The 27,241-nt window shown below is 53.3% G+C and overlaps 3 protein-coding genes across 4 annotated transcripts; 1 reads left to right on the forward strand and 2 right to left on the reverse strand.

Moving 5' to 3' along the window:
• Window positions 1–104: 104 nt before the first annotated feature.
• FTSJ3 (FtsJ RNA 2'-O-methyltransferase 3) lies at window positions 105–7,736 on the reverse strand. Its single transcript, XM_061144371.1, has 20 exons — window positions 7,378–7,736; window positions 7,096–7,201; window positions 6,132–6,178; window positions 5,929–6,008; window positions 5,401–5,500; window positions 5,114–5,308; window positions 4,915–5,030; window positions 4,689–4,793; window positions 4,506–4,606; window positions 4,185–4,265; window positions 3,944–4,093; window positions 3,693–3,828; window positions 2,374–2,555; window positions 2,113–2,230; window positions 1,748–2,034; window positions 1,425–1,513; window positions 1,233–1,332; window positions 957–1,140; window positions 779–873; window positions 105–696 (listed from the first exon to the last, which is right to left on the reverse strand). The coding sequence occupies exons 1-20, from the start codon at window positions 7,442–7,444 to the stop codon at window positions 504–506; spliced, it is 2,532 nt and encodes an 843-aa protein (XP_061000354.1). The 5' UTR covers window positions 7,445–7,736; the 3' UTR covers window positions 105–503.
• A 143-nt stretch (window positions 7,737–7,879) lies between these two features.
• PSMC5 (proteasome 26S subunit, ATPase 5) lies at window positions 7,880–12,613 on the forward strand. Its single transcript, XM_061144375.1, has 12 exons — window positions 7,880–8,040; window positions 8,579–8,650; window positions 10,155–10,224; window positions 10,529–10,626; window positions 10,793–10,849; window positions 10,929–11,159; window positions 11,439–11,565; window positions 11,649–11,839; window positions 11,943–12,041; window positions 12,122–12,232; window positions 12,322–12,408; window positions 12,510–12,613. The coding sequence occupies exons 1-12, from the start codon at window positions 8,017–8,019 to the stop codon at window positions 12,561–12,563; spliced, it is 1,221 nt and encodes a 406-aa protein (XP_061000358.1). The 5' UTR covers window positions 7,880–8,016; the 3' UTR covers window positions 12,564–12,613.
• Window positions 12,614–12,664: 51 nt separating this feature from the next.
• Window positions 12,665–21,883, reverse strand: SMARCD2 (SWI/SNF related, matrix associated, actin dependent regulator of chromatin, subfamily d, member 2). 2 transcript variants are annotated; one of them, XM_061144372.1, is made up of 13 exons: window positions 21,783–21,883; window positions 17,230–17,414; window positions 16,994–17,036; window positions 16,713–16,835; window positions 15,826–15,981; window positions 15,323–15,418; window positions 15,076–15,177; window positions 14,767–14,928; window positions 14,507–14,604; window positions 14,208–14,343; window positions 13,919–14,041; window positions 13,699–13,800; window positions 12,665–13,606 (listed from the first exon to the last, which is right to left on the reverse strand). In XM_061144372.1, exons 1-13 carry the CDS (start codon window positions 21,813–21,815, stop codon window positions 13,553–13,555), a joined length of 1,413 nt encoding a protein of 470 aa, XP_061000355.1. In that variant the 5' UTR covers window positions 21,816–21,883; the 3' UTR covers window positions 12,665–13,552. The 2 variants fall into 2 exon arrangements, with proteins under 2 accessions (XP_061000355.1, XP_061000356.1); XM_061144373.1 differs by lacking the exon at window positions 21,783–21,883 and having other exon boundaries at window positions 17,230–18,640.
• Between the last annotated feature and the right edge of the window lie 5,358 nt (window positions 21,884–27,241).

The following is a 27,241-nucleotide window of genomic DNA, read 5'->3' on the forward strand; positions in this document are numbered from 1 at the left end:
CCTTCACCGTGAGCTGGGACACACAAATACGATTGAGAACAGTGCACAGGGTGTGAAGACCCAGGTGTTTTGGAGCTATCAAGTTCCCAGGAACTGAACTGTCAGAAAAGACATCTATGCTTCTGCTTTTATTCAGATGATAATGGGGAAAGACTTGAGAGTGCGCCCAGGCAGACTGCAGTGACTGCCACTGTGGTAGGGAACTCCCCTTAAAGGTGATTTACAAGTGGTGAGACTTCTCGCCCGGCGCCCCACGTCCTTCACGGAAGGGTTGTGGGCTCTGATGGCACCGACAGGGCATGTTTAGCAGGGCTTTGATGGGAGCCCTTTTCTTCCAGTCAGTATGTTGCCCCCCTCACTGCCCAGGACCACAGAGCGCAGGTAGCTGGAACCTGTCTTCAAAGGCTGAGGCAGGCAAGGGCAGGGCTGGCACCAAGGAGGCCAGAAGGGGCACTGAATCCCTCCTCATCCACACAGTCCCTCAGGGGCCCTGGTGGCGCCGCTCACTTCCTCTTGTGCTTTTTCTTCTGCTCCTTCCTCTGCTGTGCTCTCTGGTCCTTTTTCATCCTCGAATCCACCACCTTGAAGTGACCTCTGACCCCAGCTGGCCGGCGCACTTTGCGCCCCACACCTTTTTTGGCTACAACGTAGGTGACCTGGCGTTTCTCCTTTCCAAGCCCAGCTTTCTTGTAGAGACTGTAAGCGGAAGACACAGGTTAGGGGCTTCCTGCTGCTCCCTGATTCCGTGTACCTTTGTGGGTGACCCCCGGCCCCTCACCTTCGAAGCTGTGCCACTTTCTCCCGTTCTGATATGTCCACCGTGTTAACCACAGCTTCTGCCTTCTTCTTAGTCTGCTCCAGCTTCTTGAGCATCTGTCAGGGGACCTCACAGTCAGGCCAGCCTCTTCTCCTACCCCTGCCCAGCCCACCAGCATCTCAGGCAGCCCCATGCTCACCCTCCGCTTCTTTCTGGCCTTGGCCTCGGCCACTTTCTTGATGGGCCGCGCATTGATTTCCCGCCAGCGTTTCCGGTAGTGTTCCACCTCCTTCTTATCGACAGGCAACTGTCGTATCCTGTGCTGCCTTTCCTCCTGCACAAACCAGTCTGGAAGCTCCCCCTCATCCTCATTGAACGTGTACCTAGGTGGAGAGAACACCAGATCAGGCTTTCACAGAAACCATCCCTCCCACCGCCTACCCAGGTCGATTCTCATGACGTCCTGGCCCCTCACCGGCTGAAGGAGTCATCTATAAGGTCTCTCTTGGCTTTTTTGGAAGAGGCAATAACCGCACCTAGAGCAAGGCCTTCAGGGTCCAGGATCCTATGTTTCACTAGGAAGGGAGGCAGAAGGTCACAGCTCAGCCCCCAACACCCACACCTCCATCCAGGTGGTGTTTCCTCCCACTGGGTGCAGAGCTCTCACCTGGGTCCTCGATAGGCACCACCTCAAACCCACCGTCGTCCTCTGACCTAGGCCCGCGGCCTCGCTTCTTCCCGCGCTGTGATTTCCAGCTGTGGAAGAGGGGAAGGATGTGCACCCAAGTCCCACTGTAACCCACGCCACCCAGACCCAACCCTAGTTCTTAGTTAAAACTGCCTGGGGAACTTCCAGAAACCTTGCCCCTCAGGCCGTACTGCAGATCACTTAAACCAGAACCATCTGCATTTCTCCACCTCCAACCCAGCTTACAGAGGATGGGGCAGAACCACTGCTTCTCGAGCCCTCTGTCAGCCGCCACCACTCACCTCTCCTCGTCCTCGCTGCTGCCGTCGCTGTCAGAGCTGCCGTCGCTGTCAGAGCTGCCGTCGCTGTCGCTCTCTTCCTCTCCAGGCCCAGGGGCGACCTCTGACCCCTTAGGAGCCCCCGCCCCCTTAGGGGCCTCACCCTGGCACGGGGGAGGCTTGCTTTCCGGCTCCTCATTGGAAGGCGGTGGTGGCGGCTGCTGCCCCTTGCGACGGCTCTCATACAGCAGCTGGGCCTGACTGATCTCCAGGGCCTCGTCGGCATCGTCCTCAATCCCGCTGAAGCCGTCCTGCGATGGAATCGTCAGGCACCCTCTCTCCCGGGGAACACCAGCCCTGGTGTGTCTCGGCCCCCAGCCTCTGCTTACCTTGGAGAACCACAGGCTGGCCTGTTCTTCCTGCAGCACTGCCTTTTCCTCTAATGGTACCAACAGTGGATTCTCTTCTTCCTCCTCTTTATCATCTTCCACTTCAGCAAATCGTACACTGTAGCCCCAAGGTAAGTGGGTGGATCAGTGCTCTGGAGGGCTTGCTGCCCCCAACTCCCACGGGGAACTTGAGGGTGCCCTATAGACACCTCCCCAGACACCGCGCCCCCCACCCCCGACACACACACACACACTCCTTACCACTTTTGGTCCTTTAGACTCTGAGGTTCTTTGACTCCTGCCAGCTCCTCTGGATCCAGGTCACTATCTAGAGATGCATCGTCGTCGTCCTCACCATCTGATATGTAGATGTCATCTCTTGGCAGGTCAGACAAAAATGTGTCTGCAGCACTCATGTCCCCCTGTGTTACCTCCTCTAACAACTGAAGAGCGACAGAAACAGAGGTCAAGGGCACTGACAAGGAACATACTGCTGTATTCCTCCCTGTTCGTCATCTTAGCTTACTCTCAGCAACATCAGAAAAATCACTGTGGCAAGTACATTACCTCCTTTTGTAGACAGGGAGGTGATGGGGTTAACTGTTTAAAACACCCCACCCTAGGCCACGTCACTCAGCATTCTCTTCTTCAATTAGTGGAAGGAATAGGTTTATGGAAAAGCACCCCATGGCCTAACTGGTGTCAAACTTTAAAATGTTTTAAAATCACTGGTTTTCAAATTACTCAGAAGGCACCTTATCACTGGAGAATATCTACAACTGTTGTTTCTGTTGAATAAAGGAGCCCAGCAACATACATCTAACAGGAAGAATTGTTTCACTTATAAATCACTCGTCAACTCCAAAATCTGTTCTCATGGCAAAGACAGCTACTATTTCCTGAATTACACACCAGGAGTCACACCTAACCATCTTTGTTTATTTCTTCCTGACACCCCAGTAGGTGGTTTCTGTTAACATCTTTTACAGATGAGGAGACAGGCAAAGGATGCGAAAGTGGTGGTCCGCCCCAGGACCACTGTGCTCTCTGGCTCCTGTACGATGTGACACAAGAGCCACAGAAGCTCATTTTATTTGTGACGCTGCTTTTACCAGAAAAAGCTGAGTCTCTAGCATTCAGCAGAAAGCCCCATCCAACAGCTGAGAGTAGACAGGTGCTAACTTGGTCTCAGTGAACTGAACAACGCTGTGCCCCGCCTCCCCGAGGGGAACCCCCAACATATGCGCTGGTGACCCAGGCACCCTGGCTGCACTGCCTCTCACCTAATCTGGCAGCGAGAGCCTTGTGGTTCTGATGCTCTAGTTCTACAAAGATAAACAAATCTACATCACACTCACAAAGCTTCCTACTCTGCCATTATTTTAGGTGTACGTTCCCTCCTGGTCTTTGAAATATAAGGCTGTTTTTTCCCAGCCTCCCCTCACCAAGTCATTTATGGGCGAGGACAGCAACCAGGAGCCAAGATCATTCAGCATACTGAACCAAAGGCCTCCGGGCCCCCACCTCCGAACGCCCATGCAGGTCCTCCCGTCTCCTGCGTGGGCCCCACCCCGCCTGACCTGGTGACCCCGGATGGTGCGCAGGGAGAACATGCCAGTCTCCCCCTCGTCTGCGATGGAAACCCCGGGAAGATCCATCTTCAGCTCCACGCGCTCCCGCTGCTTCCTCTGCTCACGCAGCAGCTTCTTCTTCTTCCTGAGGGGCCGGGTTGAGGAGTTACAGGTGCCCAGCTCTGGAGATTCCCTAGCCAGGCCTTCACACTCCCCCACATCCTCACCCACTGAGGGACTCAGTCGCCAGCTCCCCTCACCTCTTTAATTCTGCCACCTCCTGGGCCTTCATCTCCGCCAGGGTGCGGTTCAGCTGCTCCTCCTCCTCCTCCTCCTCCTGAGATGGCGGCGGCCCAGTCCCCGCTGCGGACCCCTCCTCCTCTCCTTCCTCTTCCTCCCCTGAGCTGAGGCTGACACAAGTGTCCCAGGAGCTGGTTATCTCCACGGACGCCTCCCGCAGACACCCGCTCAGCGCCTGCCCTGGCTTGGCTCCCTCCTCACCTGATGTCCAGTGCCTTTGCTTGCTCTTTCAGCTTCTTGGCCATGTATCGCCGAAGCTTCGTCCTCCAGTTCAGTAGGGACCTGCCCCAGAAATACCATTCCTGACCCTACTGTCTCCGTCTGTCAGCCTCCATCAGCCTCCTCCTGGTTTAGGACCATACCCCAAACCTCAAGTGTGAGCCACGTGTCCGAGGACTCAGGCCCCCACCCCGGACCTCCAGCACAGCGGCATCCTGTTCCCCGAGATCTAGCATTATGTCCCTCCCAGGCCTCCCCACCGCCCTCGGGGCTCCCAGAACTCTGCCCACCCCCAGAGCGAACCTGAGCTCCTTGCGCCCCAGCACTTTGATGTCCTGACAGCACACCCGTATGTCCTCGGTGGTGGCTGGATGCTGTGCCAGCTCGCTGTCATCTAGTGAGATCTGTTCGGGGGGGAGAGGAGTGGGGAGATGCTCAGGCCCTGTTTCTGGGGCTCCCCCACAGCCCTCGAGTCTGGGGACTCACTTCACTGGCTTTGGAGAGGAAGTCAACAGGGTTGGCAGCTCGGAGGAAGTCAGTGACGGAGGTTCGGTGATAGAGAGTAAGGTCGCCCTCAGCATAGCCTTCAGCCTTAAGAAGAGAGATAATGAAGGTTGAGCAGTCAGTCCCTTCCAGGGTGTCTGCAGGACCCACCAGACCCAGCCTCCCCCAAGTTCCAGGACCTGAGAGTGGCCCCACTCCCCTAACACACCTTTGGCTTCTTCTTAGTCACCAATTCTGTAACAGTCTTGGCCTGAACTTCGACTTCCTTGAAGGCAAACTTGGGGTCAAAGAATTTACTGTCAACCTTGTCAGGAGCCAGGAAACCTAAGGTAATAAGATTCATGAGCAAGTGTGCTTTGGTAGGTAAGAGACTGATTAATCAAGAGAACAAAGGAAGTTACACCCACCCTGGCAGACTACAAAGATCTCCGCAGATTCATGACGAGAGGCTTGGGGCTTGGTGGCCTGGACACGGCGGAAGAGCTGCTGGAAGATCCACAGTAAGGGCTGATAGTCACGAGAACGGAAAACCTTTGTGATGAAGCAGCCACCACGGCCCAGAAAGTCACAAGCCAAACGCAGAGCCATCAACGTCAAATGGGCTGTGGGAAAGAGATGGTAAGCTGAGGACCTCTGCAGCCTGAGAGGGCATACCCGCCTCCACCCTTATCTCCATGTCCTCCAACCCCAGCACCTTGTGAGTAAGCATCATGGGCCCAGCTAGCCCCGACGTTGGGGGCCCCATCATTGAGCACAACATCAACCTTCCAGGTTTTCAGCTCCTTCCTCAGGGCCTACAGAGAAGGAAGAGATTACTGCAACTCAAATCCAGACATGGCTATGAACAGAATCACTGGTTCAGCCATCTGTCCACCCAGTCATTTGCTGAGTGCCTGCCACAGGCCAATTCCTGTGCCGTGAACAGGGGATACAATGATAAGCAAACCTATTTGTCCTCATGGAGCTTAGTCTACTAGAGAACCTGCTGGAAAGGATTTCATGGAAATCTCTGCACTTCCTCCAACTCCAAAGACTTCTTTCCTGAATAAACAAAGGCTGGATGGACACACTGTCTTTTGGGCCTTGTCATACAGACAATGTGTGGGCACTGCTTAGCGCATGGTAAGCAGGAAAAATGTGCCTTCAGGGGATCCAGGTGGGAAGAGGAATGGATGCAGATGTCTACATATTAGAAGGACAAGAAAAGGGAGGTTCCCATTACCTGCCTACAGCGTTCCGTTGTAATGTCCTCCTGGAGTGTCACCACATTGGGAAGAGGCTTGATTGGGACCAGATCCACTCCTGGAAGAAAAGAGGGCAGAGGATTCCAAAAGGCTGCTTCAAGCAGGGAGGAAGGAAATGTAGAAACACAGTGTCTCACTCTCCACTCCCCTGGAACACCTAAGAGAGCCACCGGTCACTCACCCACAATAAGGCTGGATACAGGCATAAACTTGGCAGCCACTTGCAGCCTATAAAAGAGAAGTAAAGATTAAAATACCCTCAACCACCCCTCCCACTCCCTGGACAATCTGATCTCCCAGCCCCTAGTGTTGGGAGTCTCTGGGACCTGGGACCTTTTGCTTCAGTGTTTGCAGTTGAACAAACAACTCCTCAAGTAATAAAATACAAACAAACCACAAGTGACTAAAAATAACCGTATGCATGCCCAGCTTGGGTGAATTTTGGGCAAGAAGATACAAAAAGACCAAAAAACAAACAAACAAATCCACTGCCACTTATGAAGGGCTAGGAGCAAAAGCACTCACCATCACCAAAGGGGTGAGCAAACCACCTAAGCCACCCCCAAGGCTGGGCTTCTAGACACAGCAACCCTCACCCCATATAAAGAATCAGCTCACACCCTCTCCGGGAGCTAGCAAGCAAGGGAACTTGTTACTTGTTTTCATGCCCTCCTGCTGCAGCAGGGGCCCCAATAAAGCTTTGCCTGAATTTCCTGTCTGGCCTCTAATCAATTTCTATTGACTTGGGGAAGGCAAAGAACCCTGGTCTGGGAAAGACTGAAGGCAGGAGAAGGGGATGACAGAAGATGAGATAGTTGGATGGCATCACCAACTCGATGGAAATGAGTCTGAGCAAGCTCCAGGAGTTGGTGATGGACAGGGAGGCCGGGTGTGCAGAAGTCCATGGGGTCGCAGAGTCAGACACGACTGAGCAACTGAATAGAACTGAAGAACCCTGGTCAATACCAGCCAAACTTACGTACACGTTCCAAATCTTCCCTCTTGAAGCTTACAGTTCTGGGGAGTACAGAAATATGAGGCTGGTATTACTGTATCCCTCCCGCCCCTCAACGCAATTCTCAGTCATCCAAGGCTGGAACCCAGAAAGTTTCCATAAGGAGCGTCAGGTGCCAGGTGTTACCCACCATCCACCCGGTGCAGCGCACAGGTCCAGCAATGCTCGGGCTTTTTGCAGAAATTGAAAGCGGCGATTCAGCTGGATCAGCTTGAAAGCAGAGCGGGAGCGGTAACCTGGGGGCGGCGACAAAATACTTTAACAAGGTCCGCGAAGCGCTTTCCCAACGGGATTTCTGCGGACTCCCGACCCACTACCCCTTCTGCGGAAGAGAAACTCAATATTCGGAAAGCGGGGCGAACCGACCGAGGTCGGCGGCTCGCCTGCTCTGACAGCACGAACCCTGACTCACCGGTCTCCTTCGCCAAGTGATAGAATTTGTCCCGCCGGCTCTTCCCAACTTTGCCCTTTTTGCCCATGGTGTAACGTGGGGGCACCACTCAATCGGGAGAGAAAGCAGAGGTTGGAACGTCTCTTCCCGGAGCACTAGATTCCGCTTTCCGTTCCCCACTCGCCGTCGCGGAGACGTCTACTCAGCGTCTTACTCGACAACACTCTCCGGCAACCAGCACCGTTTTCTCCAGCCCCTGAGAGGCACATGTGGGCAGCAAACGTATTTCCGCTTCCGCTTGCGTCGCTCGCGTCCGGCTCCAAGTTTTCCGCCATTAAGAGCGTGGCTACAAATCTTTTCTCTGTAATCCTTCCCCAGGTTCTGTAAGTTGGAAGCCGGCACCAGGAGAAAATGGCTCCAAAACAGAATTTCTAGAGAGTAACTTTAGGAGTTCTGTGCCTTTTACACCAAAGATCCTGACCTCGCGTACCCCTTTATGGCCCTTGTTATTTGTTACCGTCCGTTCTCACATCCCGCCCATTGACCCGGAACTGTTCTCTGCCCGAGTCTTTGCCCCCCACCCCCACCCCCTCAAGCTCCGGCGTTGCGCCTGCGCGCCAAAGCAGCTCTGATGCCGGCGGTCTCCGCGGAAGAGGGAAGATGGCGCTTGACGGACCAGAGCAGGTATGGCGGCGGCGGCCGGGCGGGGACCAGGGCTGGATGCGAAGCAGGTGCGATCCGGGGTGGGCAGCCGGCCGGGGCCAGCGGGTGGGGGGAGTCCGGGGTGGGTGGGCCAGTCTAGACGGGGCCCTGCCTGGGACCGGATCTGCTGTGTCAGCGCCGCCCGCGGCGGGTCACGGCAGGGCCGGGAGTGGAAGACCGGGTGCAAGCCGATTTAGTGAGGAGCGGTGAGAGCAGTGGGAGCGGGAACCCACCCTTGCGGGAGTCGGGGGGCCCGTGCTTCCTCCTGGCTGCTCCTATACAAATAACATCTCGGGATTGCGTAGCGTTCCCGGGTGCGCTGTTTCTTGATCCTCCTCCTGAAAGTCTTAAGAGGTAGGCAGCGTTCTCATGCTGTTTTAGTTTAAGTCTTAAGGAAATGGTTGTGAAGAGATGGAGTGAGGGATCAGAACACAAATCTTAAATCTCCGAAATCAACGTGGAAGTAGCTTTATCCCTTGGATGTTTAGCTTTTTGGTTAATAATTACACTGTGTCCTCAGATGGAGCTGGAAGAGGGGAAGGCAGGCAGTGGACTCCGCCAATATTATCTGTCCAAGATTGAAGAACTCCAGGTGAGAACGGACTTCAAAGGTCCAGAGGGAGCTAGAAGGGAGATGAGCGGATCTCTACAAATCCATGTAATTCCACTGGGGGCGCAATGGAAAAAGTAGTATTGATAACAAGTTAATAGTATAAAGTATATGAAATTAAGTGTCTCGTGTTCCCCTCAAATCCCACCTTTTTGAAGATAATTAATATTCACAGTTTCTTACACATCTTCAAGAGTCAAATTTTAACATAAAAGTACCCCCCAGCCAAAAGTCATTCCTTTTAGAAGCCTGAATGAGACAGTTTCTTGTAAAGAGAAGACATAGGGTCAGGAAATGACATTTATCAGAGAAGGTTGGGGCAGAGTGAGAGAAGACAGAATTGAGGAGTCTGGGAAATGCTGATTCCATGGGACTGAGTGAAGAGGAACTGACCGCCCAGTGCTCTAGCCTAGAGAAGCAGCAAGGACCACGGAAATAAGGAAAATAACGTACATTGCATGGAGATGCGCCACAAGGGAAAATTCTGAACTTCAGGTACATTCATGGGTATCATATCTGGTTTGTCATTTTTGAAATGCTTTATCTGTGTGACAAAGGTCCATATAGTCAAAGCTGTAGTTTTTCCAGTAGTCATGTACAGATGTGAGAGTTGAACCATAAAGCTGAGCACTGAAGAATCGATGCTTTTGAATTGTGGTGCTGGGGAAAACTCTTGAGAGTCCCTTGGACAGCAGGGAGATCAAACCAGTCCATCCTAAAGGAAATCAACCCTGAATATTCATTGGAAGGACTGATGCTGAAGCTTTAATACTTTGGTGACCCGATGTGAAGAGTCAACTCATTGGAAAAGACCCTGATGCTGGGAGACTGAGGGCAAGAGGACAAGGAGGTGACAGAGGATGAGATGGTTGGATGGCATCACTGACTCAGTCGACACGAATTTGAGCAAACTCCAGGAGACAGTGAAGGACAGCAAAGTCTGGTGTGCTACAGTCCATGGGGTCACAAAGAGTCAGACGCGAGTTAGTGACTGAACAACAATATATGCTCTCATTTGTTCCTCATGTTAATCCTGAAAAGAGCCAGGATAGGGGTGCTATACCCACTTGAAGTTTGGTAACAGATCTAGACCTTTCTCATGGTTTTTATTGGCTTTACTCAGCTGATGATTGCCAGCAATAGTTGGAACTTAGGATTCTGACTCAGAAATCTTCCCTCAATACCCAAGTTCCACTCTGAGAAACTATGTGGATCAGCTGTTACCTTGTCTCCATTAGGGTTTGTTATTCCTAGACCAGTATCAGACAAGCAGCTCCCCCACCCCCCACCCCGCCCCCCGTGGTTGTCCTCCACTCCAGAGGCACTCTTGGAGGGCAGGTAAAGGTTAAAGTCATATTGGAGAATCTGAATGGGGGATGTAGGTGCCCTGTGCTTTCCTCACTCAGCTCATATCAGCCTGTGAGGATCTCTGCCAAGATTTTAACCTCCTCCTGTTTTCCACCCTTTGCTTCTTGTTCTCCAATAGCTGATTGTGAATGATAAGAGCCAAAATCTCCGGAGGCTACAGGCACAGAGGAATGAGCTTAATGCAAAAGGTGAGGAGGGAAAGATGGGAGGGCTGCATGGAGGCAACTGGTGTGAGGTCTGAGTGTTCAGTCTCCTTGAAGAAGCGAGCCTTCACCTAAGTGCCCATTGCTTTTCCCAATCCAAGGTGATGCTCTGTTCACATGCACCTCTCTCCTGAGTTTCATTGTAATCTCCTTAAAGATGTGAATTCTTGAGTTTCTTTTTGAGTCCTTCCCTTCAAAACTTTAAAATGGTGTTTAGTTCATGCATGTTTAACCGAGTCACGGGGGAGGGACATCAAAATCGGACTGATGGTGTCTGCTTCCCACCTAGTTCGCCTGCTGCGGGAGGAGCTACAGCTGCTGCAGGAACAGGGCTCCTACGTGGGGGAAGTAGTCCGGGCCATGGATAAGAAGAAAGTGCTAGTCAAGGTAAAGACAGCAGGACCCGGCACCAGCCCCACCTGCCTCTGCATTCCCGTACCTTTGTGCGCCGTGAGGACGTTGTTCTCACCTTAGTGTAAGACTCATGGGTCTTCTGGGTGAGGTTGGTGGTTTGGTAACTGTCGGGGACGGTCACGCACCCTTGTTTCTGTAGGTACATCCTGAGGGCAAGTTTGTCGTCGACGTGGACAAGAACATCGACATCAATGACGTGAGTGCAGCCCGGGAGGTGGGAGGTGGGGTCGGCTCTCACCACACCACCACTTCCTGAATCTCTGTCCCTTGCCCAGGTGACACCCAATTGCCGGGTGGCCCTCAGAAACGATAGCTACACTCTGCACAAGATCCTGCCCAACAAGGTGGACCCGCTGGTGTCGCTGATGATGGTGGAGAAGGTGCCAGACTCAACTTACGAGATGATTGGTGGACTGGACAAGCAGATCAAGGAGATCAAAGAAGTGATTGAGCTGCCTGTGAAGCACCCTGAGCTGTTTGAAGCGCTGGGCATCGCGCAGCCCAAGGTGAGCGGGCTTCTGGGCGAGGGCCATGCTGCCACTGTACACTGCCCCAGCCGGGTAGACTGAGCTTGCTTCCACTGGTCCTGCTCACCCCGGGGCTGGGGGAGAGATGCTCCCAGGCCGTCGAATGGTTTGGGTGTAAGCTCCATAAGGGACTTCGTGACATTCACTTTTTTAGCTCTAGTATCTAATGTGGGATCTAGCACTGTGCAAACACTTAATGTTCCTTGAATAAAACATGGGGGCCAGCTTCCTTCCCTGAGCCCCACCGTTGCTCTCTAGGGGGTACTGCTGTATGGACCCCCGGGCACAGGGAAGACGCTGCTGGCCCGGGCCGTGGCGCATCATACAGACTGCACCTTCATTCGTGTCTCTGGCTCTGAATTGGTACAGAAATTCATCGGGGAAGGTAACTGTGGTCAGAAACAAAATCTAAGGAGGGGAGGGGGCGGAGCTCGTTTGCTCGTTGACACCCGCTTGGTCTCTGCACAGGGGCGCGGATGGTGAGGGAGCTGTTTGTCATGGCCCGTGAACACGCTCCGTCTATCATCTTCATGGATGAAATTGACTCCATTGGCTCCTCGAGGCTGGAGGGGGGCTCTGGAGGGGACAGTGAGGTCCAGCGCACTATGCTGGAGCTGCTCAACCAGCTGGATGGCTTTGAGGCCACCAAGAATATCAAGGTGAGGTGGGGTCGGCTGGGGCGAGGACCCAGGGAAGGCCCTGGGTGAGGGGCAGCCTGCCTTAGGAAGGGCTCAGTTGACGCCACCTGCTTTGTCTACTCAGGTTATCATGGCAACTAATAGGATTGACATCCTAGACTCGGCGCTGCTCCGCCCAGGGCGCATAGACAGAAAAATTGAATTCCCACCCCCCAACGAGGAGGTTTGTAATCAGCAGCACTGGCAGCAGCCCCGGCTGTGGGGGTAGGCCCTGGGCTCAGGCTTTTCCTCTCCCATCGCTAGGCCCGGCTGGACATTTTGAAGATCCATTCTCGGAAAATGAACCTGACCCGGGGGATCAACCTGAGAAAAATTGCTGAGCTCATGCCAGGAGCGTCAGGGGCTGAAGTGAAGGTAACAGGAGTGCCCAAGGGATAGGGGGCAGAGGCAGGAAGCACTGGGCTCAGGGCACAGCGGCAGCTCCGCCTTCTCTCCCTGCTCAGGGCGTGTGTACCGAGGCTGGCATGTATGCGCTGCGGGAGCGCCGAGTCCACGTCACGCAGGAGGACTTTGAGATGGCAGTAGCTAAGGTACAGGGCCACATCTTTCAGCCTCTGCTGGTGGTGGCTCTGGAACAGTGGGGTTGGGCACGTGTTCACTGGGTCTCTAACTCAAATGCTTACTCTCCCAGGTCATGCAAAAGGACAGTGAGAAAAACATGTCTATCAAGAAACTATGGAAGTGAGGCGGACGTCCTTTGTGTGGATCCCTTAAATAAAGCTCTGCCGGTCAGGACCTTGAGGACTTGAGTCTGTTAATCAGTGGCCACACTGTTCAATCACCAGGTCTGGGTACCACCAATAAACAAAGATTTATTTGGAAATTTCCAAACCTGCCAGAAGTGGCATTTGCCAAACCCTCGGCCCACCCTCCTCACCAGGCTCCAAAGGGCAACAACAGTCCTCCCCATCTCCCACTGCCCTCCACCGAGCACACACACACCCACGCCTCGGGCCACACCAATTAGGGTGCCCTCTCCCTAGGAGGCATTACCCTGGGCCCAAGAACCAGGGTGGCAGCCCTCTGGCATTGCAGGAGATGATGGCGGCCAGAGCCGCTTGCATAGATTGAGAAAAGAAAGTAAGGAGGGACCCCCAAGTAGGGCTCCCTGAGAACCCCCAACGCACCCCCATAAAAAAAGTGGCTCCCGCATAGAAAATCCTGCTCCACAAATAGTGCAAATAACCCGAAGGAAAGGAAATTACCAGCAGCAAGGCTGGGCTGGTAGGAATGGCAAAGAACTTTGGTTTGGAAAGGTTGGGAAGAGAGGGAGCCATGCCCCTCTTCCTCGCCCAGCTCCCTGGGGCCAACATGGACACTCACCCCAAGGGGGTCTGTAAACAAGCAAAGCCAGGGCCTTTGGTTCCAAAAGGTCTTGGTTACAATGTCAAAGCAGAGCCTCCAGGTCCTTCTCGGGCCTGCCTGCAGGGGGCAGAGGAGGCCTCTCTTGTGAACCCAGTTAAAGCCAACGTGTAAGTAATAAGGCTTTGAGGACCAAGCAACAAGGAATCCTATCACTACACTTAAGAAACTAAAGCCGGGGAGCTGAGGGTGACTGGAGATGCCCCTCACCCCCTCATTATCCTACGTGTCTGCGCCCCAGAGGGTGGTCCCCTTCCAGGCTGAGGAGGGCGTGGCTCCAGGCTGGGAAGAAAGGAAGGGGTCCCTGAGCAGTTAGGTCAGGCGGATTCCCAGCACCTGTTCCAGTTCCTGCCTTCGCTGCTGCACCTGGAGGAGGGACAGACCAGCGGCTCAGGCCTGGCTGCCCACCCTACCCCTCCAGTGTGCCCTCCAGTTCAGCCAGGGCAGAGCCGCCTCACCTTGGCAAAGATGTGCCTCCCCACTGCTTCCTGGGCCCAGGGCTGGTGGTAGAAAGCTGCTCGCCTCTCCTCCTCCGGGTTCCCAATCACATCAGTGATGATCTGTAGAGCACCCGGGGGAGAGCTGAATGCAATTCCCACCTCTGAGCGGGAAGGACAGTACTGGGGACAGAACCCCCAGAGCTTAACGTGGGATCACCCTCAGGAAAAAGGGGCACACCTTGAGGTCCCGGCGCTGGGAACGGAGCCACTCCTGGATGAAGTCCTGGGGGTCAGTGCTAAAACTGAGCATGAAATCCCTCTGGGTCTTCAGCTGGTTGATGGACTCGATGGTCTCGTGGATCTGGGCAAAGGCGTACGTGTCAGGTTGGCTCCCACCCCTACAAGGTCTTGCAGCCCCAACCCTAAAGGCCTCAGCTCCCATCCCAAGGTGCTATATAAATGGAAATGCCCGACACCTGCCCCGCTCACTGGGGGCCCAGAGGAGGCTGGGGAGCTTGAGGGCCGACCTTGACATCAAGGGAGGCGATCTCCTGCTGATTGGTGGTAGAGGCCAGAAAATTGCTCATCTGGGCCTTGAGTGGGTCATCCACCTCCACGTCAATGTCGTAACAGGCTGTCTTCTTCTGGTCATTCGGGTCCACGCTACAGGGCACACGGGAGAGGGAGCTGCTTCCCTCCCTCCCGCCCAGGCCAAACCACACACACCCAGGAAGCGAGAAACCAACGTGCTGCTTCGCTTTGGCTTTAATTCAAGTCAAAGGTAAACTGTCCTGAGAGCAACCTTCCTCCCCCTCTTCCCGTTTACCTGATGACGTGGTTGATGACAATGGGGTCTGGATGCTGCAGCAACCCCGCCAGCTTCATGGGAATCTCAGAGAAACGGAGTCGGCCGCAGCTGAAGATCTGGGGAGGGCGCCAGAGGGTTGGTGACGCCCTGGCGGGCACATGGGGGAGTGAACCGCCCCGGGGCAGTGTGGAGAACATGGCAGAGGACTAGCCTCGGTGGGGCTGTGGAGCTGCAGGCAGGGCAGGGGCCCGGAGATGAGGGGCGGTGTCCCCGCTGACCTGGCGGAAGTAGCGGTTGCAGTTGATGTACTCGCGCTCGTGGCCGTCCTGCAGCTGGTTGTGTTTGATGTACAGCCACAGGGCCTGCATGATGGCGGCCCTCGTCTGAGTGTGCACCCCCAGCAGCCTCGCCAGGCGGGGGTCCAGCTTGTACTGGGGGGGCTGGGATAGACAGACGGGAGTCAGAGGAGGGAAAAACAAACCAAAGCAGACTGAGGCAGGGACAGGAAGGGTTTACAATAGGCACCTGCCCCCAGCCCCAGACGAGAGTCCCCGTGACCCCAGACGTGGCCCCAGGGCACTTGTCACCTGATGATCCAGCATGAGCAGGAGGGTGCACTTGACGTTCAGGTCTCCGGGCCGTTTCACCTGGAAGCCGTCTGTCTCCTGGGTGGTGGGCATCCGGTGCCACTGGCAGGAGGAGGAAGGGGAGTCAAGCTCATCACCAAAGGGGTGGGCGAGAACGTACGCACCCAGCCCTGCACGGGGACTGAGGCCACTTCTCTGCCCGCCTGGCACGTCACCCTCTGCTCCCGAGCCCCAGGCCCCCACTCACCTCCACCAGGTGGTTGTCAGGCCCATACAGTTCCTTGTCCAGCTCAATGACGAGGCTCTTAAAGAAGGAAGAAAACTTCCTCTTCTGTTTGCTAGGCTGGGGATGTAAAGGGTGAGACAGAGGTGCCAATGAAGGCTCAAGCCTAAGCCACATACTAAGCCCCGAACAGGAATACTGTTTCAGTCCTAGAGCTCAGGTACTGAGGATTCTCAGGCCCTGAAAGAAGCGGGAAAAAGTGAGACCTGAGGCACAGACAGGAGCCCTAGGCAGCCCCGCTGTCAGCCAGTAAAGGACCTGAATTAGCAAGGGCACCCCTTCCTCAGGACACTCTACTGCCATCTGCAGGAAAAGCGCGGTAACAACCACACAAACCTCCCACCTCTGGACTGGGAGCTGTGCCCTCTCCCTCTGGCAGGATGACCCCGGAAGTGCCCAAGTGTCTGGCCCAAGTCTGAAACCCACACAGACCACCGCCCCTCCAGACACCTCCTTCCCCAACTCACATCGTCCAGCAGTTTTCCCTCTACTCGGAGTTCCCAGGAAGCCACCTTGTCCCCTGCGGGGGTTCCTCCGGGGGTCCCTGTGGTTCCTGCACTGTCACCTTCTGCCTTGCTGGGACTGAATGTATTGGAAATATAGATCCGCAGCTTTCGTTTTTGCTAAAAAAAGACAGCAGGTTAACTAGACAGGGACCAGCTGCTACCCAATCTTCCCATCTGAACTCATTTCACACCCATACAGAGCGCTGTAGGCCAGGCCCCTAATGAGGCCCTGGGAACCAGGCGAGGAAATCTCATCCCCGACCTTCAAGGGACTCACAATTTTATGGGAAAACAGATGCAGTACCAACAGGTCCAATACAGGGGGATCGGTGGTGTGACAGAGATACACAGAGGGTGCTATCAGAAGTCGCTGGCTCATAGTTTAAGTGAAACTCAAACACCTATCATGGCCACAGAACATAATCTCCTGCAAAGCCTCCACCATTCAAGGAACTGTTCTCTAGATAAAGCTTCTCTAGGGAAGGGGAAGAAGACAGCAACTATCCTTATCTACCCTCCAGCTTTGCCTTTCACACTTCTGACCATGATGTACAATATTAATGTTATAAATCATGATCCAAGATCTGCACATATATGCAAATATATGAAACAAAAATGTCATAATTCCTTTGCTACTGTGAAGAATTATCATTTCTACAACCCTAATGTTCCATTAAAAACAGGCTAGCTCCACCACATTAAAGTGAATTCATGCTAAATGGGCTGTATCCTACAGTGTGAAACATCCTGCTCTAGCCCATCAGACCCTCACTTGGCCCCTGGAAAACAAGGCCAGGGAGAGGCAGAGAAGCTTGGCGAGGCCCAGGAGTGGCTGAGGCTGCACACACCGTCAGAGGCTTTTTGATGGCCTCCTGGATCTCCATCCGCTTTCGAGCAATGGTCTGGTCCAGCTTCCGTTCAAAAGCCAAGAGGTCCATGTACGCCTGAGACTCTGGGACAAGCTCCCGAATCTGGAGGTGGGGAGGGAGCAGGGATCCATCAGCTCATTTCGGCTGCAGCTCTGGCTCCTTCCTCGCTTCCTCCCTCGCCCCAGGGTGAGGGGAGGCTGAGTCCACCCTCAGCCAACCAGCCCCTGGGTGGGCCTCCTAGGCCCTCTCCACATACTCACTCGCTGAGGTAGAACTTTATCTGCCATCTTCCTCCTCTTTAACCTGAGAGGACAGAAACCCAACAAAGAGGTCAATGGTCCAAAGGACCTCCCCCTCCGCCCACCTCTCCAGTGCCCAGGACCTTCCCAAGAAAACCAGGAGTCTTCCTCAGTCATTGCAGCCCTAGGGCACAAGGAGACCCTCTGTTACTGCCAGAGCTACGTTAGACGGGGTGGAAGAAACAGGATGGTCTTACCCCCGGCGCTGGGCAGGCATCGGAGGCTGGGCCTGAGGCACAAGCAGGCGTTTTCGGAATGGGTCCATCATGGTGGGTGGCATGCCAGGTCGAAGTGGAGCAGCTGTGCCAAAGGGGGAGCCGGCAGGGGGTCCCACCTGCAAGCCAGCCATGGGCATCCGGCTCCCTGGGGACATGCCAGGCCGCTGGGGGAAGTGAGCCGACGGGGGTGCATAGGTCAGGGGTGGGGCCCAACGGGGCCCGTAACCCATTCCTTCCATCCCTCTCCTCGGGCCGGGCCCAGTCCTGAGCAGCACACGGCCCTGCCGAGCTCGGGCAGGAGTGCCAGGAACAAAGGGGAGCAGGCGCCTGAGAGCAGAAGTGTAAACCACACCTGCCCCGCCCCCTCAACCGCCCTGGCAGCCGTGCCAGCAAATGAGGCCCGCAGAGCCCAGGGGGTGGGAGGAGAACCCTGCCTGTAGGGAGGAGAAGGGCCTGGGGGAGTTTGGCAGGGCCCATTGCCACTTGCAACCACCTCCTGGCCCCAGCAACACTCTGCCCGGCTCCCTGGACCAGCCCGCCTCCAGGATCTCAGACGGTCCCACCGAGCACTCCATCCTCCCGCCCCAGCTTGAGGCAGAAGCTGGGGGCAGTGTCGTAGCCAGGCGGCGGGCTGTGCATGTGATGCGGGTAGGCTGACGGGGCACAGCCCCAGTGCCCGTCCCCAGTCGCCGGCCTGATGGTGTGACTGAGCAGGGAACTCTTCATCCAGTCCAACGGGCTGGCAGGCGCATCGGCAGTGGCACCCCAGGTGAGCAAGCTGCAGCAGGATGGCTTGGAGCCTGTCCCGACGGGTGGGGGCGGCCTCAGGCGGAGTACACAGACCATCTGGTCGCCATATGGCCCCTACTCACCACCCACAACTGGACCCTTCTCTCACCTCCCTGCTGCCCAGCCCCCAACCCCTAAGCCTGGAGACCCCAAGGGGAAGCTGTGGCTCCCCAGTGGTCTGCGGAAGGGAGAGCAGCTGGCACCTGGCCTCTGCCTGCGGTCCGCGCACCACCTGGTGGCTGGGGCTGGCTTGGCAATGCCAAGCTGAAGAATGGAGAGCAGATTAGCCTGGGCTGCAAGGATCAAAGTCTTAGGATCAGTAGAGGAAGCTGGGTGGGCGGTGGCTTCTTTCAAAACCTGCAGAAGGGATTTCCCACCGAGGTCCGGCTCCCCAACATTACTGTGGAGCCCACTGGGAAGGAGCCCCCGCCCCCTTCCTCGTGGCTGCTGCTGCCTGCAAGGCCTGTTTGGCAGCTCTGCCTCGCACACACTGTCCCTGGCAGCTTCACAGGGCTGGCCCCAGGGCCCAGATTATGCAACCAGCACAACCAGCCAACCAAGCCAGGCTGGGTGGGGATTCACACCAAATCAAAGGACCCCCGCCCCCCCCAACCCCCTTCCCCGCCAGCTTCACAGAGATGAGATGAGATTACTACTCCAACTCTTCATCCAGCACTCGTCCCACGTTCTCACCAAGGAGGGTCAGATTCTTGACCAGAGGCAGACACAGAGAAAAACATAAGAAACACAACCCAAAGACAGGGAGAGGGGAAAAGGAGTGGGGTGGGAAGGAAGCATTTGGGAGGATAGGGTTCAATGTTGGGGGCTCTGTATGGGACCTCTGGAGTCCTGCCACAAGTCTCCTCATGAGGAGGAGGCTCCTCTGAGCTGCTGAGAGGCAAAGACAGCCTGCTTCTCTGCCTTAATGAGCCATAGCTACACAGCTAGAGATGCTAGGAAAAAAAACTCAGGGTGGCCACAGCTGAGAGCCCGGCCCCCTCGCACCCTAGACTCGAGTGTTTCCCGCCAGCGCCTGAGCTGAGGGGGTGGAACGGCTGAGGCAGGGCGCCTGCAGAGTGGGAGGTCCTGAGCACCACGCAGCCCGCCTAGGCAGGTGCTCCCGGAACCGGAAGTCCCCAAACCAGGCGGCACACACCGGGCCTGCAGGAGGCCTGCGAGGCCCCCCTGGCTCGCCCAGGGCCCCAGGCTTCTCCCAAGGGGGGAAGGGGCCCGGGGAAAGGAGGCTTACAGGTCCTGCAGTCCCAGCTCAGCCTGGCCAAGCTCCACACCTGGGCTCTGAAGCACCAGTAATTCCTCCTCTTCTAAAAAACAACCCAAGAGTTAAAAAAAAAAAAGAACAGAGCCCTGATCTCTTAGGCTCCCTGACCCCTTTCCTGCAGCAGGGCTAGGGAGGCCTGGCTCCACGCCCTGAGCCTCAGAAGTGAGCAGTAACCTCCTCTCCCTCAGCCCAGCACAGCCCATGTCCTCAACCGGACTCTGGCTCCACCACCCAGGACAGCAAGGGTGGGAGGCCAGGCTGATGCTGCCGCCTCCAGTCTGGCCCCTGGTGCCTCTGAAGGCTGGGCCTAAGGACCAAGGAGAAGAGAACCTACCTCTGCAGACATAGAAAATATCTTCAACTCTCTGGCATGAACCCAGCAATCTGTGTTCTTTGCGGGGGGCCGAGGGGGGGGGGGTGTTGTGTTTTTTTTTTTTTTTTTTTTTTTTTTATGTTTTCTTTAAGCTCCTTAGTAGACCGTGACCCACAGCTTGAAACACTCTGTAAGGAGGTGGGGTCATCACTTCCCTTCCATCAGTAAGCTCCCCTATTTGCCCCAAGTGGGCTTCAGAGCCTCGCTCCTCCAGCTCACCTCACACGGCCCAGCAAGAGACACACCATCTGCTCCTCAGATCTCAAGTCCCTTCTCCCAGAAGTCACATAACTGGACTTGGAAAGAGGCCACACAGGATCCTCCTTGAAGTCAGCAGAAGTGAACTGGGTCCTCCCTCCCCCGACATCTATCTTTACTTCTGCACCCCTCCCCCCACACGTACACACATCCCCATTCCCTGGAAGAGGAGGAGACCATGAGAAGCTGGAGGGGAAGCCCAGGGAAGCAGAGGCTCAGTGCCTTCCTCAGGGTCCCCACTCCTAGAAGCCTGGGGTACCCAGCCAGTTAGCTTAGCCTTGCCACCGGTCCAAGGCCACTCCCTCCAAATCACTCTGGAATCCATCCTCTCAGGGCTTTCCCCAGGCTTAGGAAATTAGAGAGGCTATCTGGTCCTTGGAGCCTTCCCGAGGACCAACGGCCCCCAGGGAGGCTCCTCAGCTATCTCACCTAAGAGCTGGAATGACAGACACAGGGATCCCTCAGTGACACCCTGGGCCCATGAATCCCCCGGAGTGAGAGCAAGATGGGAAAGATGAATCCCAGCTGGAGTCTCGGGGACCAGGTCTGTCTCTGTCAATACCCAGATCCTTGGTTCAGAGAGAAGAGGGAACATGAGGAGCAAGAAGGAAAAATCACTGTCCCAGTGAAGCATCTCTTCACAAAGTGGGGACCCAGGGCTCCTACTCTATGAGGACCCACTTAGGGGACCTCTACCTGGGGGCGAGAGGGAGAGGAGACAGGAGAATCTCCCAACTGCCCTGAGAGATTAGCAAGACATCAGTGTCAAGTGTTGGGGCACACAGATTGGGATATGTCGTTTAGAACCTAAAGGCTAATTAAAAGTGGAGAGGAGGGCGAGAAAAAGGATGAGGGCAATTCCCAAGCATTCTGGGGCAACCAGAAACAATGAACTTGGGGACTGGTAAGCCCCACCCCCAGTGTCAGGCTGAGTTCCTCACACAGTGACCCCACAGCCTCTCGACAGCCTTTGAAGCTGCAACCCGAGAAGTCCTCTGCAAAGCCAGACCCAGAAGGGGTCAGACAGAACCCTTTGAAGCAACTTTCTGCAGGCTCCTCCAGCCCCAGACCAGCAGTACTCAGTGGAGCCTCTCTGTTCCTCCAGACTAACAATGCCTGGACACTATGACACCAAGCAGAAAGCCAGAAAGTCTGTCCAGAATGGGCTGGGCTTTCCTCCTTCCTCAGGCCTGTCCACCACCCTCTCTGATCTAACCCAAAGGCATCCCTGTGTGAAGGTGTCAGGGCCTGACCCAGGAGCAGATTCCCCTTGCACAGGCTGCAATCCCCATCCTCTGCCTTCTGTGCCCCTGAGAAGCCAGGCCCTTCTTCCTCCTCCTTAGCAGCTGGGAGCCATCTCAGACACGCTAAAACTCTGCCAGTTCCCAACTAGGGGGAGAAAAAAAAAAACGCAGAGCAGACTTGGAGTAGGGCCAAGACCAATGCAGGATAACCCTGCTTTCTCAATGAGGGTTCTTTCCCAAAACTTTCTCATCACTTCCCAGGACCCCTTGCCCGAGAATCTACACTAGATTTCTCATTCCACCCGTCCACAACTCACTAGCTTCGACTACGCCTCCATCTCTCAGTTACTCAGAATCCCTGTTCCAAGGAAGACCCCCAGACGCTCCCAAATGCTTCAAACCCTCCACCCGAGTCGCTCTTACCTTCTCCCTCAAATCCTCCACCACCACCTGGCCGAGCCCGAGGGTCTCTGGCTTTGCCCCCCACCATGCCCCGTGAAATCCGCATGCAGAGCCTCTGTGCCCCCTATTCAGGAGGCTGCCCCAGGGCCCTCACTGGCGGCGCCGCCCGCCCATCCGCCCTCCTCACCTGGTACTGCGCCGCCGGGCCCGCGGGGCCCATGGGGCGGAAGGCGGCGGCCCCGGGGCCCCCCACGCCTCCAGCCGGCCCGGGCCCCCTGAGCGCCGGTCCGGGCAGCATGCCGGGTCCCGCTGGGGGAGGCGGCGCTCCCAGGGCCGCGGCAACCGCGCCGCCGCCAGGGCTCAGCGGGGGCAGCGGGAACCCGCCCGCGCCACGGCCCGACATCGCTCCGTCCCGTCCGGCGGTGTCTCGGTCCGGACTCCAGGCTCCGCGCTGAGTTCGCTCCGGACTCCGTGCTCCGGGACTTTCCGATCTAAATTCCGGGTTCTGGGGTTTCTTGATCCGGATTCCGGGCTTTCCTAATCCAAGTTCGCGAGTTCCTCAGAAACCCACTTTGGGGCAGGGCCGATCCTGATTCCGGTCCTGCCCGGAAAATTCCGGATCCGGGATCTGCTACGGGCCCGCTGCCTCCCCGGGCCTCCGGAGGTTTGGCAGCCAGCGTCCAGTTACCCAGAGGCGGTAACTAACTCCCTGCCCCGCCTAACCCAGCCCAGCACTAAGCCCCGCCTATACCTAGTAGCCCAATGCGAGGATGCCTCCTCAAATCCCGCCCCTCGCGAGACCCGCCCCCAACAGGCACCGCCCCTAACCGCCGGGCCCCGAAGCCCCGCCCACATCCCTTGGGTCGGCCCTCCACCGGAGGGGCGGGAGCGGAAGCTGCACACGGAAATAAGGGGCGGGTGAGGGGGGGGTTGGTCAGAGGTCGAGGGTCAGGAGGTAAGAGTACGGTGTAAGAGTAGTTGCTGATTTCTTCTCGGTGCAGCCGAATCCCCGAGGTACCGGATCACGCTCCCTGAAAATAGTTTTGTCCTCGTTTCTACGTTTTTAGAATTAAAGACAACGAGCTGCTCTCTGCGGCAGAGCAGCTGCCAACTTGACTTTAAAAGCCAGAGCTGCCAACGGACTTGGCTGCTCTGGACCCGATCCACTGTGTGAAGGGTTGAATTGGCCAAGCGCCGAGCTCTTATCGCATATTTTGAATGTGCCTCTGCCTCCCATTAAGGAAGCCTAGTAATACTTTACTCCACAGGAGATGTTTCTAGGCAAAGGAATTTTGCATTCCGAGAAGCCTCCTAGAGTTAAATAAGGTCTTTTTCCAAGATTTATAGCGACTTTCAAAAGTTCAGTACCTTTTCAGAAGTCCAGTACCTTTTCAGACATCAGCCCTATGTCAGAGGTACTTAGAAGTGCTTCAGCCTTGCCAGGTGTTCTGTGATTTTCTCTCCATGATACAGACCAGTGCTCCTCAAACACTAAGGAATATAAGAAACACCTGGGCTTTTGTTTAAAATGCAGACTATGATTCTGTAAGCTTAGGTTCTAGGCTAGGGATCAAGAGTCTGCATTCCTAACAAGCTCTCAAGCAATGCTGTTGCTACTCAGTACACTTTGGAGTACCAAAGATAGACTTTTTCATTATATAAATTCTGTTTTATGTTTTCATCCCCAACCATGTCTTGCACCAAAGCACCCCAGATCCTGTTCATAGTGCAACCCTTTTTGATTAGTTCTGCCCATCTCTACTTCCTGGTATCTTTATTCTTCAGTGATTGACCCTGCTGTTGCTGCTGCTGCTCTGCTGTCTTCTCAGAGATCCCTCTCCTCTTTCTCCCTAAAAGTGGGTTACCTGCGAGTCTGAGAACAAACCACTGGAATTGTTCCACCAGGGCCCCTCTCCACCACTGCAAAGTGGGTAAAGAATACTTGACAATGCAGTTGATGTCCATTTCAGCCCTTTCAAGCTGCTAGAGCAACAGCAGTTCCAGAGGAAGTAGTAGGGGTGAATCCCCTGAGGAGCTATTCCAAACTAAGGGTGAATCCCCTGGGGAGCTATTCCAAACTATCCTTGCCAAGCCACCCCCCTACACATAGACACACACAACCACTGGATCCCTGTGCTGTATTAAAAAAAATACCTCCCAGGTAATTCTGGTACAACCCTCTGTGTATGTGTAAACAAGTGAATGATCTTCAAGTGCAATAAGATAAAATGATAACTTCAGCAATGAGTTAACTGCTATGAAAAAAATATCCTCAAGGTTTTAGGGGGGAAACAGATATCTAAGACATGGTAGAAATTGAGAAAGATTTCCTAGACAGTAGGCAGAGAATAGCTAACATTTATTAAGCATTTACTACATATTACCTCATTTAATCCCTACAACGGATATAATGTAAATACTACTTTTGCCTCTGTTTTAGAAATCAAGGCAGAGAGATTCAGATACTTGGCTGTTCTTCCTGTGATGGTGCTAAGATTCAAATCTGGTTCTAATCTGGCCTAAGAATCCACAATCCAGGCACTTACCCACTGTATATGATTTCTTGTTGGTAGTTGTTATTGTTCTATTACCTCTGGTCTGTTATTACCTGCAGAGAAACAGTGCTCTCACATTTGTGTCTTCCATCACCTTCACAAGTGGGTTTTAAACCCACTGGGGTCCTTTGGGTTTCTCAGCGCTCTTGTGGAGAGCTGAAACTGAGGTTGAGAGGGCTGTGAGCTAGGAGTTCCTTGCTCCACCTCCATATCCTTGCTGTAACCAAAGAGCTCTACTTTTATTGTTTTTTTAAGTTGAGTGACCTTGAAAAGATATCTTTGGCAGAAAAGGTTCCTAAAATGTTAAAAGCCAGTGGTTTACAGAAGAGTCTATAAACATGGCACAATCGACTCTTTATTCTCTGTCCTCCTCCTATCTCTATAGCTTTATTCCCCACCAATATCCCATGAATTCTACCATCAAACCACACTGAACCTGCCCTTCCTTGAACATACCTTTCATGGTGTGGTTCTTCTATGACATCACTAAAATGTAAGCTGGTTTAAGGTGGGGACTTTTCCACTGCTGTGTCCCCACTGCCTGGAACTATACCTGGCATAGGGTATAGGACTCAATACATATTTATTGAGTGAGTAAGTGTTCTTCCACAGTTCCCTGCTATGCAAGAGTCTTGTTTATTCTTCAAGAGCAACTCAAATGTCACTGCCTCTGGAAGTCTCCTTCATTTCTGATCCCCATCCACCAACTGCCATTGTCAATTTGCTATTCTCTTTTCTGTTTTCCACAGCACTCTAAATCTGTCTAAGAGTGCTCAACCTATTGTGCTGTGACTTTTGTTTGGGGCTGTCTCCATCCACACACTCCTGCAGTGTGAACTCCAGGACCATGCAGAAACAACCCCTGCTCAGGAAATAACTGATAAAAGTTACCTCTGCTTCCCCATCCTAGAACTATGTTTCAAGTTGTTTCCAATCAGGAGATAATCCATCAGGACAGAAGGTTAAAACCAGCTTAACCATAACAGTTCTGAAGGCAGGAGGAGAAGGGGATGACAGATGGTTGGATGGCATCACCAATTCAATGGACATGAGTTTCAGAAAGTTCCGGGAGATGGTGAAGGACAGGTAAGCCTGGCAAGCTCCAATTCATGGAGTCACAAAGAGTTGGACACGACTGAGTGACTGAACAACAACCACAACAGTTAACTTTGACTCTCAAATCTTTCTTGAGCTTTACAGTCTCACTCCCTTGGACGTATTGTATTGACTTGTGACCCTCCACCTGAATTCCTGGATTTTTCTCTGTTTACTCCCTACTCAGATCTTATCCTTACCTTGACTCTGATGGGTCGCCAAGGTTGATTCACTTCATACTAACTCCTGATGTTTAACCCTTAATCCATAAGCTCTTCTGATTCTGGTTAAGGCTATATTGATCCTAACTAGCTATTTAGCCTCTATTAACAAGTTGCCCTGAGTCAGGTATTGCCAGTCCCTGGAATAAAAAGCAGGTAAGGGAGAAAGAGGGGGTTTCCCAGGTGGCTCAGTGCTAAACAATCTGCCAGCAATGTAGGAGACGCAGTTTCAATCCCTGGACTGGGAAGATCCCCAAGGAAATGGTAACCTACTCCAGTATTCTTGCCTGGGAAATCCCATGGACAGAGGAGCCTGGCGGGCTACAGTCCATGGGGTCACGAAAGAGTTGGACATGACTTAGCCACTAATCAACAACAGAAGGGAAAGAGAGAGTCTTGAGGGATCAGGGAGGCAGCAAATTTGGAGAACGCAGAAATCAAGTAAAAAAGTAGTCAAATGACAGACACAGGTACAGGAAAGGATAATTCACTAGCTGGGGTTTCTTCTGCTTTTGTCAGATTCAGACTTGCTGCTTCTATAACCCAGCCCCATGACCATGAACTACCTGGACCAAAGCAGTTCTACATCTGAAGGAATGACTTCTCCACTTCCCTAGGAAAGCACCATTCATAAAAAGAAAGGGTGGGCTGGAGTGAGCTCACTTGCCAAAATTCAGTTCACTAAGTGATCATTTTATAAAATTATCAGAACTTTAAAAACAACTATATTTACATGATACAGCTATTTTTATTACATGGGATTATATAAACAGCCTTAAACATGTTGAAGCTTAAAATTTTAATTGAAGAAATTAAAGTTTAGGATGATATGCTGCTGAGGAAGAAGCATAGTAGAAATATAAGCATATGACAATATAGAAAATGACATTCAAAAGTACCTGAAAAAAATAAGCTGAAAAAAATTCTGCCAAATATAAGTGCTGAAACTTTTATTTCTCACAAGCAGTGATTAGGATGTTGACTTGGTAGCACTTTGCAGAAAGAGTTTAACATAAATGAGCAAAACTACTCAAAGCCACAAAAGAGAAATGAGGGTGGCTTGAAGAGGTTATTGTGATAGAGCTTATGAACTAGCCTTATATTTGATATGCATTAACCAGGAAAATAAATTTGTAAAGGACCAAAAACAAGAAACAGTGAACATGCTAAAAATTAGGTAAAGCAACAGAAGCATCACATCACAAATACATTTTGCTAGAAATAACATACTAATGTGTTATAAAACTGAAAAAACATTCTCACATGAAACTGAAATTTGTTTACTAATTCTGAAAAAAATTAAGAGTTTTAATGTAGAATATTAAGTATTTCTATGTGCTAAGTCGCTTCAGTTGTATCCAACTCTGCGACCCTATAGACTGTAGCCAGCCGGGCTCTTCTATCCATGGGATTCTCCAGGAAAGAATACTGGAGTGGGTTGCCATACCCTCCTCCAGGGGATCTTCCTGACAGGGATCAAACCCAAATCTCATGTCTCATGCATTGGCAGGCAGGTTCTTTACCACTAGCACCACCTGGGAAGTTACAAATATTACTATAATGACTTTTTAAAAAGTTTTGTTGAAATATGATTGACAATCAACTTCACATATTTAAATTGCAGTTTAATAACTTTTGATATATACTCTTTTCATAAACTCTTTAAAAATACTTATTTTTTAAAAAAATTTACTTATTTAGTTGCACTGGGTGTTAATTGTGGCACAGAGGATCTTTGATCTTTGTTGCCTCATGCAAACTCTTTAGTTATGGCA

This window comes from Dama dama, chromosome 5 (genome assembly GCF_033118175.1).
Source record: "Dama dama isolate Ldn47 chromosome 5, ASM3311817v1, whole genome shotgun sequence".
In the NCBI taxonomy this organism is placed as follows: domain Eukaryota; kingdom Metazoa; phylum Chordata; class Mammalia; order Artiodactyla; family Cervidae; genus Dama; species Dama dama.

What these genes read in the sequence shown, in the direction of transcription:
- FTSJ3 (XM_061144371.1), bottom strand. Translation starts at nt 7,444, where the DNA reads ATGGGCAAAAAGGGCAAAGTTGGGAAGAGCCGGCGGGACAAATTCTAT. An exon ending in TCACTTGGCGAAGGAGACCG is followed by an intron (nt 7,202 to 7,377) that starts GTGAGTCAGGGT and finishes CGCCGCCCCCAG; the next exon opens with GTTACCGCTCCCGCTCTGCT. An exon ending in GATCTTTGTAGTCTGCCAGG is followed by an intron (nt 5,031 to 5,113) that starts GTGGGTGTAACT and finishes TTATTACCTTAG; the next exon opens with GTTTCCTGGCTCCTGACAAG.
- PSMC5 (XM_061144375.1), top strand. Translation starts at nt 8,017, where the DNA reads ATGGCGCTTGACGGACCAGAGCAG. An exon ending in GAATGAGCTTAATGCAAAAG is followed by an intron (nt 10,225 to 10,528) that starts GTGAGGAGGGAA and finishes CTTCCCACCTAG; the next exon opens with TTCGCCTGCTGCGGGAGGAG. An exon ending in AGGCCACCAAGAATATCAAG is followed by an intron (nt 11,840 to 11,942) that starts GTGAGGTGGGGT and finishes TTGTCTACTCAG; the next exon opens with GTTATCATGGCAACTAATAG.
- SMARCD2 (XM_061144373.1), bottom strand. Translation starts at nt 17,489, where the DNA reads ATGGAAGGAATGGGTTACGGGCCCCGTTGGGCCCCACCCCTGACCTAT. An exon ending in TCGCCTCCCTTGATGTCAAG is followed by an intron (nt 14,042 to 14,207) that starts GTCGGCCCTCAA and finishes GCCTTTGCCCAG; the next exon opens with ATCCACGAGACCATCGAGTC. An exon ending in CCCAGCGCCGGGACCTCAAG is followed by an intron (nt 13,801 to 13,918) that starts GTGTGCCCCTTT and finishes GGTGCTCTACAG; the next exon opens with ATCATCACTGATGTGATTGG.